Raw genomic sequence first — 19,212 nt, forward strand, 5'->3', positions numbered from 1 at the left:
TTTAAATAAAATTCAAAATTGTATGAATCTGATTGGCTTATTTAAATTTAAAAACATTCCTGATTGGATACATTTCAAATTTTCAAAATGAATAAAACCGATCAAATTTGATTTATTTCAGTGTTGCCGGCGAATAATTTTTTATTTCTTTTTCGGAAAAAAAACTAATTTTTTTTCAATTAATATTTTAATTTCGTAATAATAAAAAAATACATGTTTTTATTAACATAACATATATTTATATCGCATAATCAATGAAAACGTTCACAATTTTTTTATGTTTTTGTTAATAATTTTGAAAGTCGAATATGGAAGAACCTATTATTTACACGGAAACAAAATTAAAATCGAATTAGCCAAAACAAACATAAAAATGACTAGCAAGTACAGTATTAAAGAACTTTTTTTTTGATTATTATTATTGATATTACTACTAATATTACTATATCTCTTCATATGGGAAGATACAACTCATCATTCTATAATCGTTTACATCTCATTTCGCTCAAAAAATGGCGTTAAATTATGCTTTTATTAAGTATAGAAGCCTAAATACTTGAACACGCGATCAATGTTTACAATATTAGTTGATATATAGGCTTATATGTTGTACAGGTACACGGACCTGTAGCCATACATTGATGGCGTTTTTCTCTATAGTCTCATTATTAATAATAATGGCACTTCAATTTTTATGTTCTCGTTAAGATCGTTCATCTTCTAGAGACACGTGTTGATCGTAACAGTAATAATTTCGCCCTTGTTCTCTGTTCTGACGATTTGGAGCGTTTTTTGATTTCTAAAAATATGTCAAAATTGAATTAATAAGTAGTTAAGAAGTTCATATTTACTGTTTGTAAATTCTTTACCTTTCCTCCATAATGTACTTTGGGTAAAACAAAGGAGAAGAAACTACTATCTGATATTCTTTCGCTGTCCTGAAAAACGTTCAGAGATGATAATATTGATTTAATAATACAATGTTATAGCTATAATTGAGTTACTGATATACTTACAAGGTCGGTTCTTTCAGATTTTCTTGCATTGGTTATTGCTGTAGTGGAGAAGCTTACATCAGTAACAGCTTCGTCTCTATCGGTTCCGAAATCCTATAAGAACTTTAATCAGTGACTAATTTATGCATTGAGGCACCAAGAGGACTTTTTTCTATGTCCATCAGGGGTTCGTCAGACATATAATGGCTGTGTGGTGGGAGAGTGTGGTCGGGCTGTGTGGCTAGGGACAGGGTTTATAAAACAATAGCATTTCAGTGCAGCATTTCAGTGTACCAGACATATTTTAGACAGCCGTCGAGTAGTTATATAAAAACCGAGGAAGTTTTCAGGAATGGGCTATCCGGATATGTCGAACTTAGTCCCTCATTACCCATTCGCCCCATTTTGGGCTTGGTAGAACCCATAATGGACTTGCTAAAAAAGGTCCTCTTAGTGCCTGCAAGGCAGAAAGAGTTTTAAAAACTCTCTTGCTTTACTGACTAAATTATTCATGCTTCCATACCAATAGTGTTCTTCAACAATATACTTACATCTGTAGGTAAGATTCTTGACGATTTTCCTTTAGAGCTTGAATGATGATAATCTGATGCCACGCTGTATCGTTTAACAGATGGTTGAACTGTTGTTTCGTCGTAGGATCTTCCTGCTTCTGACGAACTTCTGCACAAAGTCAATATTATATATACAATTTAATTTAGCATAATTATAACACTTCTAAATTTAAAATCATACCTATTTCGAGCTTCTGCACCCTCCAATATTGACCTACTGACGCTTCTTTCGGATTGCAAGTGCTTAAATCCGGATCGATCTATAGATTGATCATCCGACATCGGAGATATTCGAGTTCTACTGTCGAATTCGTGAGAAAATTTTCTAACACGTTCGCTAAGTTGCGAACTGTAATCATCTGTGCCATTCATCCCCAAAACCGAACTTCTTGCTTCAGTCTGCCGGCTGTTAGGTCGTGATCTATCCATGTAACCCTGTAAAATTTCAAAAATTTTTTATAGCTTAAATTTATTTCTTATAATTCTAATATATGAACATTTACTAACGTCATGTTTATGCCTGTGTCTCATTTCAGATTTCTGGCTCAAATCTGCAATTCCTGGTAATCTGTGCAACCTCACACTCACGTTATCGCTGGAGTCACTTTCTCTTCTCTTCTTCATCCTACCACGATTAGGCAGAGATGCAAAACTGCTTTTTTCTTTCATATTTCGTAACTCTCTTGCCTGCTTGAATTGTAAAGTTGCAATTGGTTGGTATTTATTTAATTAGTATCGTTCAATGATTAAAAAAAACAGATAAGTTATAAGTACTTACATGTGCTGAACCTTCTAGAATATTCAGCAATCGGCTTTCTGCCATGTTATTATCCAGAACAGGTGGTTTCTTAGATTGCAAGCCGCTATCACTTGCAGGACCAGTCTGTCGAGAAGATAACCTTCGATTTAAAGAGTAAACCTGACTGTTAAATCGGATCTTAATGTTTAACGTACCAGAAGGGCGGAAAAGTTGTTGTTTGTGCATATAAAAAGGCAGAAACAGCCCATAACTTTTTCACAGTAGAAAACCAACCAATTCATGCAGTACAGTATAGAGTTCATCCAGAGTGTACAACGTGATTAATGTATTCACAAGGGTAGAATGTAAAGATTTTTACAAAGAAATGTTTAAGTAAGGAATGTATAATTGAACTTTATAATATAATACTTCGTAATAATTGTTTAACTTCCCTAAAATTGTAATGTGTCATATAGGATTTCCAAATGCCATAGTCTACCGACACCGTTTCGGAAATCATCTTACAAAAATTCAGGAAGAGTAAGATGCACTTAATTTTCCTAACTGGCAAGATAAATGTTAAAGGAAAAACATTGGTGATGTTAAAAGTGTTGAGATTGGAAACTGTGTATATAGAAGATAATTTAAGTCAAGAGAAACCCGCCAATACAGTAATTTCTCACGAAAATTTTCTCGAGTTTAATTTCTGTTTTAGTTTCATTTAAGTTCTGTTTTTACAACGATATCTTTAAGACAAGTTAAGAAACATTGAAAGAGAAAGACTCAGATAAAAAGACGAGATCATCTTTATTACAAGTTTAGTGTATAAAAGTACATCAGAAGTACAGTTTCAGTTTTAAACAATATTTTAGTTTTTTGTTTATTAAATAAGATTTGTATTAAATATATATATATAAAAAAATAATAATGTAAAATCTTTAGTAATCACAGATGTGCGGTAGGAAAAATTCACAGGAAGTACCGTTTTTCCGATTGGTTAGTGAGAAACAGTTTCCGTCCAGAAATCTACCAATCGTAGTCATGGAATGAGTCTTGGATTACCTGTTTATGACTTCGATGATGACGTGCTCTTGGTATCATCACAGAAGGAACACTAAAGCCAGTCGAAAAGCTACGATCCATGCTTAAATCGCTCTTTTTGCTACTCCTTTTGCCGTTTTCATTCTGTTTGGATTAAGAAATTAGATGTGCGCTTGAAAATCGATGAGGAAACAATTTAATACTTACAGCAAAGCCGTCGAAACCTTGCCCCACTCTAGGTAGATGCTCTCCACTGCTTTCGCTAGACGTATCCATTATCATGGCCTTTTTATCTAGAGTTCCAGCTAGTGGACTCACAATACCACGGAACATATTGCCAGATTTGGCTTTCTGTTTCTTCTGTCTCCTGATTCGACGGCAGCAGCAAAGAAGACCGAATGCCAGAAGAATCAAGAATGCCAAACCGATAGGTAGAGCAATAGCAATAACTATGGATACAAAAGTTAATTTTAATACATATCGGAAATAATTATAGTTAAACAATTTTTTTTCACTTACCGAGTCCATTAATCTCGCATTGTTTACCTAAATACATTCTGTGGCACCTGAAATTAGTGTTTGATTAATGAATACATTTGAAATTTAATTTTAATTTTGAACTTTCTACCTCATCTTGAAATTTAATCTTACCTGCAAATCTTCTCATCGTCATCTGTCATGATACAATCTCCACGACCACCGCAATAATCACAATTCTTAATTTCACCTGAAGAACGTTTAGAAATATTTAAATTAATAATTTTATTTCTGATAATGAGTTATAAATTTTAATATAATTATCATCTTTTATTCTTTTTTACTAGATTTAGGCCTAGTTGATTGATTTTTTTTTATAGATGGAGTAAGGCAACGCAACAATTTGTCAGTCTAACAAGGCGAAGTATGCCTCCCGGGAGGCATCCTCATTTAGGTACTAATTTAGTTGCTAGACACATGAAGAAATGTGAGGCACGTTCGTGAGGCACGAACTCGCGTCTCATCAAAGAGATGACCGAAAAAGTTATGGTCAGCCGATCGCTTTGGTGATACGGAATCGAATCTGGACCTCACAATGAGGGGACACGTCCCTGACTACCAAGTCCACTCATTGTGATATCCTCTTAGTGCCCTTCACAAGCCGCAAATAGCCCAAAAGGAATAATAAACAATGGTAAATTCATCTCATATTAGATATTCGATGGATGAATGAAGATTATTTTATCATCTTTTAGAGCCTGATTCTTCTTTATATGCAAATGAATCAACTTTTAAGATTAAATATTATAGAAATGAAATATAATTTACTAAAACTCATCTTGTATGACTCATACATACAGTGACCATACGTCCTTTATTTAAGAGGACAGTCCTTTATTTCACTGCTCTGTCCTTTAACTTTATTTATTTTCTAAAATAGGCATTTTGTCCTTTATTTTGTAAAGTTGACACAAAGTTTAAAAAAATTTTTTTAATAGTATATTGAACAAGTTAGTTTTGTATACGCCATCACGACCAGTGTTGCATTGTTACATAGAGCGCAGTAGTGCAGTGTGTCGCCAACCAAACGGCCCACTGACAGTACCAAGGGGTGGTGGACACTCTTATGGGGATTTTTGTGATAGTTTTTTAACTCTCTAGTTGGTGCACGATACACTTGTTAATTAAAGCTAAAGTTACTTGAAAGAAAAAATGAGGGGTTTCTTCCTATTGTTATTAGAAAAGTGGTTTTAGCATTAGAAAAATCAAAAAATATACAAGCCAAAAAATGCAATGATGCTGTGTACACATTTTATCAAATGTGCATAGATTATCTAAATAATTGGGGCATGTTTTTTATTGAAATAAAGATGTTTGAATGGGTCACATTATGCGAAGTCCCTTTGTGGGCGAAAGTTGAGGAAAGCTATATCTTTATTTCGAATCATTGGTCCGTAAAATATACTCGATGGTGAATTATTTGATGAAGTTTCATGTGTAAAAAAATATGTCACAAACGAAAAGATCGACGAATGGCGACAGAATAACCAGCCCTGCCATCAAAGGTGGATTGAGATTTTTGAACATTTTACAGCAAAAGAAATTGTTTTCAAAAACATTTGTAAAAACTAAAATCGTAGAATTTTCTTTGTCTCCCTGGATCTAATGCCCCCATCGAACGAATATTTTCATTGGTGAATAATATGTGGACGAATAAAAAAACTGACTTAAAAGTAAGCACATTAGAAGCATGTATTTCCATCAAATACAACTTTCAAATGAACTGTATGGAATTTTATGACTTTAAAGCGTAAAACGGCGCTATATAAAAAAATTAATTCTACTGAAAAGTATCAAAATTAATGTTGTTTAAATTTTTACAATGTGTGTATGTGTAATAATTCAGATTGTTTAAAATTTTAATGTATGCATTGTTGTATGCTACTATTTTCGTAATAAATGTTATAAACTTATGAATTTTATAAGGTATTTTTTGATTTTCATCGATATGTCCTTTATTTTCCCCCAAAAAATATGGTCACTGTACTCATACAGAATCATGACACAAGAAAATGTCATTATTTTATATTCAATTATCATCTATGTTCGAATATCATCATCATCATCATCTCATCATCATTGTGTATTACGTATCAAAAACCGTAAATTTCCACATGATTTGATATATATTTAAAATAGGACATAACACTATTAACACCTTAACCCAATTTTTAGTTCTATTTCTTAATTATATCAATGGATATTTTCCTGCATGTTCACTGTGGATTCCGAAAAATTCCAACGCAACGTATTTATAATTACCTGAACATATTCTACCAGGAAACTTCAGATCCTGATCTTCGTAACCTTCTTTGCATTTGCATTCATAAGATCCTCTTTTATTTATGCAAATGGCGCTACCAGAACAGTCGTTGTACTCCGAATCGGAACATTCGTCCAGATCTGCAATACAGAATAATTTTAAAAAGAAGTTTGTAGATAGTTTCTAAATGCATATTTACACTTGATGTCACTTTTCTTGCCTTATATTTCGCAAGTTTATTAATAAGAAGGTAATTACTTGCAACTTTATAGGTCACACATAAGTGATGAAATTAAGTAAATAGGGCTTAACTTGTGTGTCATAAAAAGAGAAATCGTGTGACACTATCGATTTTCTTAACGCATGATCGGAATTTTAAGGCATACCTCTTATATTTTCGATGATGGCGCTGGAGTAGAGCTCGCTTCCACCTATACTAAAGTTGGTCAAACGAAGAGAATGTTCCAGTTGTTGTCTCAGTAATTTTTCATCTGCAGGGGAATTTCGAGTCATTTGAATTGTATAATTGACCAACAGTCCATCTTCTGGTACGGATCTTCCTTCGGGCTTGGAGCCATCTTTGATAGAGATGACATCAGCGCCGATGAAATTGGTACTAATGTCAGTAACGTTGTAAGCATCGTCCAGCTGCCACAAAGATGTATTGTACATCAGTATACTGTACTGATTAATAATATACTTTTTATAATGTTAAATACTCACCGCTTTTTTGGCGATTCCCACAAACTGTTTGTACTCCTTAGAAAGGGTGTTGTTGAATTCCTTTTTGTAATTTGCAGTTTCATTGTTGACTTTAACAACGCGCAATAGTAACATGAACTGTTGACTCTCTGAAATGAATAAGTGTGTTTAAAATATAAAATTTAAGTTCATTTTAAATTTATGATACTTACCTTCACATATTCTACTTCCTTTCTTCTTAGCAAATCCTGGCCTGCAGACACACTTCCATTCACCTCTGACCTTCTTGCACATTTCCTTAATTTCTGGTCTACATTCTGGATAACATTCATCGTGTTTTACTTTCTGTCCCGGCTTCTTTTTAAAAGGTTTGCGTGTTGTAGGTGGTGTTGCTCTAGTAGGAGGTGGTGGTGTGGTGGTTTTAGGTGTTGGGAACTTCAGTATGGCTTTTGGTCCACTTGGTCTGGGAGATGTAACTTCTGTAGGTCTAGCTGGTGGCTTGAATTGCAACTTAAATCTTTTGGTGGTTCCCGTAGGCCTAGTGGTAGTTGGGAAGGTAAATGGATATTTTGGACGGGATGAAGTTCTGTTTCCTAATAATATAGGTCGGATCCTGTTTACTGTTGTTGCAACCGCTGGAGTGACTTGTCTAGTCGGTGCTACAAAAGTTTTTATAGTTGGTGTAGGTGCTTGAGTCGTTGCTTTGATCGTAATATCTGATGCCGAGGTGGTGACAATGTTACTGCTCTTACTGACTGAAACTGTCGACTCTGTCGACTCTGTCAAGGTTCCTAAGATGGTTTTAGTACCTATAATAGTGGATACAAAAGTCCTGGGAGGTACCGTTGTCGTCAAAATAGAAGATATAGTTAACGGACTCTCTCTTGTGTAATAAATCGTGGTGGTAGTCAACGTGACGACACGATTTGTAGACTCCACACTGGTGACGTAACGAGTGATCTCGGATTCTTTTTTCGGTTGTGGGATTTCAAAGAAAATTGTGGTAGAAGTATCAGTTATAGTAGAAATAGGTGCAGTAGCTTTACTTTCTTCTGAAGCTTTAGTGACACTTGGCTCTTTCGATGTTGCTGAATCTTCAATGATGATCGTAGTGATTTCTTCCGATTTTGCAGTTTTTATGGAAGATCCCTCAGTGGTTGTGATATCTGGAGAATGTATGGATATGGGTAAAATTGGTGTGATGAAAGTTGGAATAGAATTTATGACAGATATCGACGGTTTAGTATCGAAGAAGATTGTTTTAACGCTAACAGTGGAAGATTCCTTTGAAGACGGTTGTAAGTTAGAGTTCTGGTATGTTCCGTGAATGATGGGTTCAATAAACGTGGTTTCTTCTCCTGTAATTACTGTTGTTTCCGAATCTACGGGTGCTACGTCATCTCTGTTCGTTGCTGGACTTATAATTTCAGTTTTCGTAGGTAGAATAAATATTGTTTCGTCTGTAATAATCTTAGGAACTTCAAGACTTTCTTCAGGTTTCGGTTGTATTGGAATGGGATCCTTATATTCCGAGCCGGGAATGATTAGACCTGTGAATAGAGTTACTGGGGTATGCGTATTTTCAATAATAGTAACATCATTTCCTGGTATCCTACCAATAGGACCACTTCCGGCCACGACCGACGGTCGAAGAATTGGAACAAGGTGTTTTTCTTCTGTACTTCGACCCAATGCTCCTATTGGAATATAAGTGGGTTCTTCAGCATTGCTCACTGTTATGCCATCACTCGGAGGTAATGGTGGCTTTTCTCTGTTTTCTAATGGAATAGCACTACCTTGAGGTGCAACTGTATTATTCTTTGCAAATTTATTTAGTATTCCTTTAATGGCTTCTCCGATGTTAGCTGCAATGTTAGAATTACCTGATATTAAATCAGTTAATTCAAAAACAGGACCCGGTCTAGTAGCAGTTTCTGTGATTGTTAGTGTTTCGATACTCGAAGGAGATATCGGAAGAGGAAGCTCTGTCAAACGTGTTACTGCACCATCTGTTCCTGTTATCAATACCAACGTACCATTGGATTGGACCGTGGTAGTAACATTATCAGCACCAACGAATTCTGTCTCTTCGGATAATACAACTGTCGAAGTCAACGGTTCCGTTATATTTTGTGTTTCATCGAAAAGTGGCGATGGAGATAGTAAGCTACTTGAGATTTCAATAATCATTGTTGACTCATCTGTTACAACACTTGACTCATCTGTTACAACACTTGACGATTCTACAGCAATATCAGAAGTACTCGCTATTTCTCCAGAATCTGTTACTGTACTCGATGCATCTGTGAGAACAACGTCATCAGAAGAGATGGTAAGAGTTGGTGGGGATTCAGAATGAATTTCAGAGAAGAAAACTATAGTCGAACCATTGACTGTAGTAGAAGTTCCTGCTAATAAAGGATTAGTTTCTGTTGCTACTGAAATACTATTTTCAGTTGATGTTATTGTTTTAATTTCTATGATTTCTGGAGTTGCTTTATTTTGGATATTTTGCAGGCTAGGTTCCTCTTTAACGAAGAAACTGCTTGATAAAGTATCGCTTTCGAAACTGCTACTACTCTCAATTATAGTTGGTATAACTATCGTTGAGATTACAGAAGTTGGGGAAATAGATTTGGTTTCGCTGATAGTTGGCACAATATTTTCTTGAGAATGAGTTTTAACTTGAATCAAGACACTTTCGCTAGATTTCAACACTGTGTCCGTACCTTGTAAGAGAGTTGTCGAGAAGGTGTACGTAGTGATAAGAGTAAGAATATCTTTAGTTGGAGTTGTTTCTGTGGATGGTTTCAAGTCAGACAAGACAGTTACGCTCGAGATCACTGTCTTTTCGTTTCCATTGAAAAGCGTTGTAAAAAATGTCAAAGTAGATAGATCCGGTGATGAAGAGTGTTTTGAGATTTCAGAAGTCGAAGATTTAGGTACAAATTGAGTAGCGAAAGATGTAGAAACAGTTTCCTGAGTGATGATAGTGGGGATGTTGTCTCGAAGTAGTGTTGTAAAAAAGGTGTACGTTGTGTAAAATGTCTTGACGGAAGGAATTAATGCAACAGTGGGAGTTTGAGGAGGGGTAGTCTTTTCTGTTTTTACTGCGAATTTCGTGTCTATCGTTTTGCTGCCCGCTTGATCTATTCTTTCGGTAATTACAACGGGTACTACGTCTTCAATAGGAGACAATGTTGTTTGATCATTTACGAAAAATGTTATGTAATTCGTAGTAGTCAAGAATTTTGTTCTGGTAGTGAAAACTGGTACCGGAATTGGAAGCTGTGTTTCTCGTATAGTTGAAATTGCAGAAGTTGGAGAAACGGCTTGAGGAAAAGTGAGCGTTAAAACACTTGATGTAATTTCTTCTGTTGTCTTGACAATTGCATTCGTTCCTATTAATTGAGTGAGGAACTTTGTAAAAGTGGTAAAGAGTGTGGTTGTTGTAGTCACCGGGGAATTAGGAGCTGAGCTTATCCTCTCTTCTGAGGAAGTAAGGCGAGTAATAGAAGTCTGTAAAGGTATTGTTGAGATTGCAGAAGTTGGTGAAATAGCTTGAGGAAAAGTGAGCGTTAAAACACTTGATGTAATTTCTTCTGTGCTCTTGACAATTGCATTCGTTCCTATTAACTGAGTGAGGAACTTTGTAAAAGTGGTAAACAGTGTTGTCGTTGTCGTCACCGGTGAAATGGCAGCGGCGCTTATCCTATCTTCTATGGAAGTAAGGCGAGATATGGAAGGCTGTAAAGGTTTTGCAATTGTTCGTGTTACGGTATATGTTTCAGTAACTGGAACCACGTCAGAATGCACTTCTTCGACTGGAGTCACAAATGAACCTTGTCCAGTGAATAAAGTAGCGTAAAATGTAGACGTGCTGTAACGTGTACTCGGAACGACTCTCTCTTTTGTTTCGAATAAAGTAACCATTTCAGCAGCTTGAGCATTTATATCGGGTCGAGGTAATATCGAGATACTACTAGAAAGGGGTAGCGTAACTGTAACAGGGGCTGTAAAAAGATTAGTGATAACCTGTTCAGAACTAGTAACGATAGGCTCGTTATCCGAGAAGAATGTTGTAAAAAAGGTATAGGTTGTGAGGAAAGTTTTTGTACTGTAAGTAACAGTCTCTTTAGGAATATCTTTCATTAAAACTGCATCCGTTAATAACGTTGGTTGGAAAGTAAGCGTAGGAGTAGGATCCGGAAGGAGCGTGTTCGTTGTAATGCCATCTCTTTCGCTAGCAACGATCAAAGTCACTCCATTAGAGACCCTAGTAACTAAATTTAGTTTTCCTCCAATACTAACTTGTCCTCCTACTGGTTGAGGATTAGTAATATGAGTGGAGGATGGAATTTCAGCGCTGAAACTTGGAGACGCTGAAAAAATAAATATAAATTTTAAAATATGCATAAAATTATTTGTTAAAATGTTTGAAATCTATTACATACCCGATACGAGAACACTTTCCGGAATGACTCCGTAGAAGGAAGTAAATCCTGTACCTTCCTGATTCGTTCTAATGACCTTCGTTCCTGCAATCGAACTTCCTAGACCAGGATAGAAGATTGAAGTCACGATGTGGCCGTTGTCCTCTGGTAAATAAACCAAAAATGAATGCTTTGTGTTTTAAAGTCGTATTTGTTTCTAATGCATTTTCTTACCTGAAGTTACGATGTGAGTCGTTGTACCGTCTGGACCGCCCTGTAGACTGGTAATTCCTATAATACTACTTTGAGTTAATTGAGTATCCGTGACAGTAATAGAAGGCTTGAGGAGGATCTCATAAGTTGGTACTGCTCTCGATGGAATATCCGAAACAGGAAGGCTCGAAGATGTATCTAGTGCTACGGCAAATCGAATAATTATTATCTGTTTAGTGAGAAATTCTTGATGAGAATAAAATAGCAACTTACCAAATACTTCGGTTACTACTCTTGAGTTAGTCTTCTCGAGGGTCCTTAAAAATGTTTGATCGCCCACAGTAACTGGAACCGTGAAGGTTGTTGTAGTAAAGTAGGTAACTGCCTCCGTTCGGCTGGATTTTTGTGGAGAAATTGTCACACTTGGTGAAATTATTATCGAGCTGGTTGCTAAATCTTTTGTCGTGTGATCTTCTTGCGTGATGGTTGGTCTGATAAGAGTTTTAGTCCTTATGCCAGGTCTAATTCGCCGTGTAACTACTAATCTATTATTGCTTGGGCGCACTCCACCCTGCAAACCAGTTTTAGTGACAACAATAAATCTTGGTTTGGTCTTTAACTGTTCGGATGATAAAGTGGAAGAATCTTCTTCTGTAGAAGAAGTCAGTGTTTTTCTTAAAATAATTCGGATGCGTTTTCCTGTTGCACTCTTTGGTGATTCTTCAGAAGAACTGGGAATTGAATCTGTTTCTGTTTCACTTGTTTTATCTTCGTTATTTAACTCCAAAACAGGCGTTGGCTGAACGGGAAGATCTTCATTATAATCTGGGGAATCTTCTAATAAATCGCTAGAATATGCATCTGGGGAAGCAGAATCAGAAGAAACATCCACAAATGCTACGTCCTCAGCTAGACTAGGAAGTCCAAAAATCGAAGAGAAATCGTTAAACGAGCTTTCAACTAAAGGTAAATATGGTTCCGAAGAGTAGACGTTTGGCTGATTAGGAACGAATGAAGGTTGAACTTCAGGATCATCTAGATTTGAAGAAATTTCCACTTTTTCGGGTCTCCTAGAGAGCGCGGGACGAACTCGGACCCGGACACCAGGTCTTGACGGAAACGCTCTACTTCTAAATCGACCTAAGGGTTTCTGAACTAAAGAGCTGATAATTCGAACACTTTTACGTCTAGGTGGAACATTACTAACTCCAGGAACGACTGGTGTGATGTCGAAGAAAGCTCGATCTGGCTGTCCAGAAGAAACGTACGACGGTTCTAATGGCACAATTTCAGCAATTAACTGCTGATCGTCAGCGAAAGGCTCTGTTGGATCCAATCTATTATCATAGGGTAGCTGGCTGTATTGTGACGTTAGAGTCTGAGTCGGTTGCACGTTTTCGCTATCTCCCGAAACAGCGACGTTGGCAAGTTGATCAAAGTGCACAATTGTTTTCAAGCCCAAATTGACTTGAGTGATTGTACCAAGGATATCAGTAGATCCTAAATTTAACAATTTAGTTTCGGGTAGGGCTGTAAGGTAACCATTCTCGTCTATGCTACTCGTATACGTGTTTTGCAAGAATGTTGCTGGATCCGTTGCTATATCAGAAACTGTTTCTTCTCTTTTCGAATGGCGGACGGATAAACCATCGTAAAATGTGTAGTAATGAGTTAGCAAAGTGTAAAAAGTCTTTGGCAATGTGGCTAGTTCATATATGTCCATAGTTCTCTGCTCATTCTCCTGTGATGATGAAGGTAATGGAAGGCTTTCAGTTTCAGTCTCGGGCTTACTCTCACTTTCTCCAGATAGTTCACGGTTGAAGATTTGTAAACGTGACGCAAAATTTACAACTGTTGTAGTTGTTCCATGAGTTTTTGAGCCAAGGGGGATGAATGAGTTTGTTTGAGTAGAAAATCCTCCGTTTGTTTTGATAACACTGACCAGTATATCATCTAAAGTCTGTGTAGCGACATTTGACACGACTGATTCGCGACTCAAATATGAAGTAATGGGTCCATTAAGTACTGTTGTGAAATATGTATAAGTGGTGTAATAAGTGATAGGAAGCTGCAAACGATTCTCCGTCGAGTTTTTCTCTTCGTTATCTGGAACACTGATCACATCATCATCATTATCATCGTCATCATCAAATGTAACCAAACTAACACTTTCCTCAACTGGCTTTCTTGTCGATTTTCTGGTAACAACTATTCTACTCCTACCCGTAAAGTTTTTACCTGCAGGCCTTCTGAGCTTTACTATTCTAACCGCAGGACTTTTGGTAGTTGGTTGTGCCTCGGTTGAAATCATTTCAGTGGTTGGTTCTGTTGTCAAATCATCATCCTGCTCCGTTGTGTAATTGTAATCTACTGATGTCAATTCCTCCTCTAACGGGGTAGTTTCTGGCAGTTTTGTAGGCCTGTGTTTTCTTATGTATATAGGCCTTCTTTGACCACGGTAACCAGTACCTGGTCTTAGCCTACGAACGACACCTCTTCGTCTTGTTGGTATACTTTCAGTTGGACCTACTGTTGGAGAAAACGCTCGTGTTATTTTGATTCTTCGAGTAAAATTACTTTGATGTTTTCCACGTTTAACAGTCACAATTTTGCGAAAACTGCCCGATCTAGTGACATCAGTTGGAGCAGAACTGCTGTTTAGCACTTCGGAAACTTGAAAAGAAGTCAGGATTGAAGGAGAAGTAGAGTCAAGAGAAACAAGAGGAACAAGAGACGAGAAATATTCAGAAGGTGTTTCCTCTGTTATATTCTTTGTTTCGGATAGAAAAAGTGATGAAGAACTTGGTAAAGTCTCTGAAGATTGAAAAATGTCTTCATCATCATCTTCTTCTTCTTCCACTGCTTCTTCTTCAGAGAATTGCTGCAGTTTTCTTCCTCTAAACCGAACCACTTCATAGTTATCATCGAAATTGTCACCACTATCAAAATAATCAACAACAGCGCTCGGTTCATGACCTTCAGTTAATGATTTTGATGAAAATATCCATCTTGTATCTGGTTCTTCAGTTTGAACCGAATTTAAATTTTCTGTAGGATGAGAAATAAATTCTTGATGCACCTCTCGCAGTCCAGAACGTAAAAGATTATCAAATTGTGATTCGTCAGTCCATTCTGTTTCGTCATTAACACTTGTAGGATCTGTGGTTTTAGTCATTTGATAATTTTCACTAGGTGTACTTCTCACACTTCGAGGAAATCTTCCGTGAAAACCCGCATGAGGCATTTGAGGATAGATTGGTATTGTCACTGTAGTAACTGCTGATATAACTTGTCCGTTTGCACCAGTAACGGAAACCGTAATTTGTGTCGTTACTGGAGGTATAATGAAATAAGGTTGGGGAATTATGAAGGCACCACCGTGAGGAACCTGGGGTACTTGTGGTACTGGTACTGTTGTAGTTTTTACTACTATAGATTCAGAAGTTGATGTTGATGTTATTGTACTGTATATCGTTTTACCTTGACGATATATTGGTAAAACTTTAGTAGAAAGAATAGTTTCTGTAGTTACGAAAGAATTTTCCGATGTTGTCAATGCGTATCCCTGCTGTTGAGGAAATGGCATGAAGGGATTAAATTGTTGTTGAGGAAAGTTAAAAAATGGATATTGCTGTGCTAAAGATGGCCCTCCGATAGTGTTGTAACTTGTAGTTAATGTATTTATAATCTGTACGTCGATAAGGGTGTCAGTACGGGTACCGAAACCGATTTTGATTGGTTGTAATTTTGTGGTGTAAACAGTTGCTGTTGTAATTAATACTTCTGTAAATATTGTATCCTTATCGTTGGAGCCCAATTCTGGAATTCCAGTAGTGGTTGAAAAAATTGATTTCGTTGAGTCCCCATTCACCACAGTTGTATATTCGTGTGGTAGTATAATACTCGATTCATAAACAGTAGTCGTTATAGTTGCTGTGGACGTACGAAACCCTACGATGACTGGTAATTGTTTGACTGTAGTCACCAACGACATGATAGTTACTGGGAGTTTACTTGTAGGATCAATATCAAAAATTTCACTACTTAATGTTCTTGTATGGATCGTCTGGATCGTAGATGAAGATTTTATGGTTCTAGGATCAAATGTTGGCCTTTTTCTAACTCCTCTCGACAGTCCTAAAGGTGGAAGTGGTAAGGAAATCGAATCCCCTATCTCGTTAGTTGTAGTGAAGGATGATTGCAAAAATGGCTGACGTCCACGTGATGTACCATATCTTCTCTTATTAGGACGTGTAGGGCGTTTGGTGCTTGTTCTCAGAGACAAATCAAAATCATCTAAATCTTCATCAATATTCTGCTTGGCTCTTCTTTGAATTAAGCTAGGAGGCCTTTTTCCTTTTAATAAAACATTTTCTACTTTAACGGTACTCTGAGTTTGTTGTTCTTGTGTCTTACTGGAAGAAGGCAAACTGTAATCATAAGTTCTGGTTCGGGTGAATGTTTTCTTACTTGATTTAGTTTCTGTACTTTGAACTGTTTCTGGTGGTGGTGGTTTTGGTTGAGTGGGTTTGATGGGTAAGCTTGGACGACTACGCAATAAGGGTCTTGGTCTTCTACTTGGTAATAATTGCGGTGTTACTGAACGAACTACGGCCTCACTCGCCTCGTAGATATCATCATCCTTTTTATTTCTTAATTTTTGATTAGGTACACTAGATCTTCCAGCTCTTGTTGGCCTTCTTAAAGGAAAATTCAATTTTCTAGTTGATGATGATGAAGGGCTGTACGTAGATCTCACTCTAGAAGGGGAGACTCTGCTTTTGTTACTTCGATATCCTGTTGTTTTTGACGCTCTCTGCGAAGAACTTCTTCCAAATACTCTACTTGGTCTTTTCGAGAGTTGAAATCTTGGTGTTCTTTTATGTCTGACGTGAGACGATTCGGAATTTGTTATATGTGAAATTTTGTCAGAAAGTAAACTATCTTCCACAACTACGTGACTTTTAACGTTAACACCGACTAAACTTGGTGTCTCGTGTTTTCCTTCTGTTAACTTATTTTCGGAATAAGATGCTTCTATTACAGATGATGGCATTTTAGTCATCATAGGGATGTTTTTAGTAGGAGTGGGGATATGATTACTGCTAACTACAACATGAGCGTAGATTCCATTCAGATACGTCCCTCGAGTTTCTGTGATGTGCAAAATTGTTGTTTTATCATTCACTTCCGTTTCTGTTACTGCAGCTATCAAGCCAACTTTGTGCGTCGGTGTAACTGGTATTACTTTAGATGCAGTTCTCCCCACGTGTGCATATATTCCATTAATCAGAGTGCCAACTATTTCTGAGTAATAAACTGTGGTTCCTTGCGGGCTAACTTTACTTCTCAGAAGAGAGGTCGACAAGATCCCCATGGGGTGTGACGTTTTTAATATCTTTACAACTGATGATGGCATCGTGCTCGACACTTCTTTTTTCACGCTTACTATTGGTGTAACTGACTCTTTCACTGTTAAACTTTGCACTGTTGTAATATCACTTCGTTTCGGATTTATTTCATTAGAAAGAACAGGAAAATTTAATCGTGTTGAGGATGATAAAGTAGGCATTAATAAGTTGGATGTAGTTCTGGCACTCTGTGCATATACTCCAGCAATGTATGTCCCATATATGTTTGTAGTGTATACTATAGTTTTGCCATTTGTAGTTACTCGTGAGGTATGACTGGATACCAAACCAGTTTTGCTAGATTTGTCAGTAGTTGTAGGTTCGGTGCTTTTTGCAGATTCAATGGGAACTGTTGTCGAAGTTGTTGATGCAAAATGAGCATAGAGACCATTCAAGAATGTGCCAAAAATTTTTGTAGTAAAAAGTGTAGTAATCCCATTAGATATTACTGAATTTGTTATACTAGAAAGTAATCCAAGAGGATGGCTCGCAGGTTCTGCTTCTGTAGATCCTACTGATGGACTTAGGTTGACAGTCTGAAAACTTGCACTGTTAATCATATTTTCATTTCCGAAAATCGTTGTGTTTTTCTGAGGGGTATCAGCAATTGACTCGATCGGTTCCACTTCACGTTTATACCTGGCATTTCCAGAAAGCCTGTAAGAGCGACTACTGCCCGTTGGAGCTATAGTTGCTAATGTGGGAACAACTATATTTGATATAATGTCGGTGTAAGTTCTTTCTGTGCTCTTCACGACGGGTGATCCATTCAGCAATGTGGTTGTAAAATCTGTGTAAGTGGTATAAAATGTCAGTGGCGTCACAGGTGTTGATTCGACAGCAGTTCTTCCTATGTTGTCCTCGTAGTGTGGCTTCCGATGGCGATCGATTATCCTTTGCCTGTGATGATCGTGATTAATTGCACGGTAACGAGAATAAATTTGTCTCGTCTGGTCACAAGATGGGCAAGAATCTCTGTAACCTGGATTGTATCTCGGAGAAGAAAACGATGGTCTATACGCACCTCTGGTACTGTACGAGCCAGTGTAAGTGCGTCGATGCGCTATATCGGGGTGAGCGTTTGTCACCGTTTGTCTTCGAGTGTTAACTATCGCTGTTCCGTCTCTAAATCTTGTCGTATGGTAAGTATATGTGGTACGGTGTACATCGTGCGGAATGTTTCCTGGACGTATGATTCTTGTGGGATGAATATGACGATCTCCTTCTGTTATTGTAGCTGTAATGACGTTCGTTATAGTTTCGTATCTGGTGTCGACGCTCGTTCTACCGTTAACGAAATGTGTAGTGAAATATGTATACGTTGTGCGTGCAGTGTCGTAACGAGGATGTCCGTGTGTTCTTCTAGAGGGATAAATGGTAACTCTTTCGTTGTGTCCGTGTGTTGGAATTCTGGTGCGATGCACGTGATCTACTCTAGTAGGTAATATTCTATTGCCTACAGATGACTCGACTTTAATGTTACTGCTAACGACAGTACCTCCTCCGGGCTTCAGGATGGTTGTGAAATACGTATAAGTTGTGTAGTAAGTGGAACGTGTGGGTATTATGGTATGCTCGTATCTCTGCGCCTCTTCAGGTTTGTGTATCGGAGGTGCGGTATGTGCAATATGCTGTAAAGAACCAGTTAATGATCGGTAATTAGGCTTCAATCTCTTTACAGGTACGCTTGTCAAAAAAGTGTTTGGGTAATTATGTGGAAGTCTTCGATGAGCAGAATTGCGATGTACTGCATTATTTGCTTGAGCTTGACAACCGGGACAATGTCGACCATTGGAAAATCTGTAGGGGTGTGAGTGAGTGCTGTATGAACGTTGTGGTTGAGTATGTTGCACGTATGCATTAGTTACTGTTTCTTTTCGAGTATTGACTATAGCTGTGCCATCTTTGAACCTGGTCGTGTGATAGGTATAAGTGGTGCGGTGGATATCTGAAATGTGGTTATGTTGAGGACGGCTATAGCTGTTTATATTTCTTATTAAAGTGGTATGCCTAGTGAGGTAATTTCTATCCGGTAAAATTTTACGATTATCAGACGAATCTATTTTAGGATGATACCGCGTTATTGATACTGGACCTATAGCTTCAGCACCTTGTAATTCAACAGGAAAGTTTATCTTGTTATCTTTAAATGTTACACTTTCATTTAACGACACTTTTATCGATTCTGTCTCATTGATGTTGGAATCTTCTGTAAAATTTTGATGAATTTTAATTTCCATTTGTTGATTATTAACATTAGTAACATATTGTTGTCGATCCAATATTGGGGTTGATATCAAAGCACT

General features: G+C 37.2%; 1 protein-coding gene across 1 annotated transcript in view; it reads right to left on the bottom strand.

The window, feature by feature from the left end:
- Positions 1-268: 268 nt before the first annotated feature.
- Positions 269-19,212, bottom strand: part of LOC111626391 — a 57,333-nt gene continuing 38,389 nt past the window's right edge. The window contains 18 exon segments of the mRNA XM_023369749.1: positions 269-799; positions 870-938; positions 1,017-1,109; positions 1,547-1,676; positions 1,749-2,002; positions 2,075-2,257; positions 2,346-2,450; positions 3,369-3,491; positions 3,555-3,796; positions 3,867-3,913; positions 3,999-4,074; positions 6,147-6,287; positions 6,534-6,795; positions 6,871-6,998; positions 7,062-11,231; positions 11,304-11,447; positions 11,517-11,699; positions 11,769-19,211. Coding sequence (XP_023225517.1) covers positions 704-799; positions 870-938; positions 1,017-1,109; positions 1,547-1,676; positions 1,749-2,002; positions 2,075-2,257; positions 2,346-2,450; positions 3,369-3,491; positions 3,555-3,796; positions 3,867-3,913; positions 3,999-4,074; positions 6,147-6,287; positions 6,534-6,795; positions 6,871-6,998; positions 7,062-11,231; positions 11,304-11,447; positions 11,517-11,699; positions 11,769-19,211 — 13,889 coding nt within the window. The 3' untranslated portion in view covers positions 269-703.

Source organism: Centruroides sculpturatus, unplaced genomic scaffold (genome assembly GCF_000671375.1).
Source record: "Centruroides sculpturatus isolate CEXI.00-Female unplaced genomic scaffold, Cexi_2.0 scaffold111, whole genome shotgun sequence".
Lineage (NCBI taxonomy): Eukaryota > Metazoa > Arthropoda > Arachnida > Scorpiones > Buthidae > Centruroides > Centruroides sculpturatus.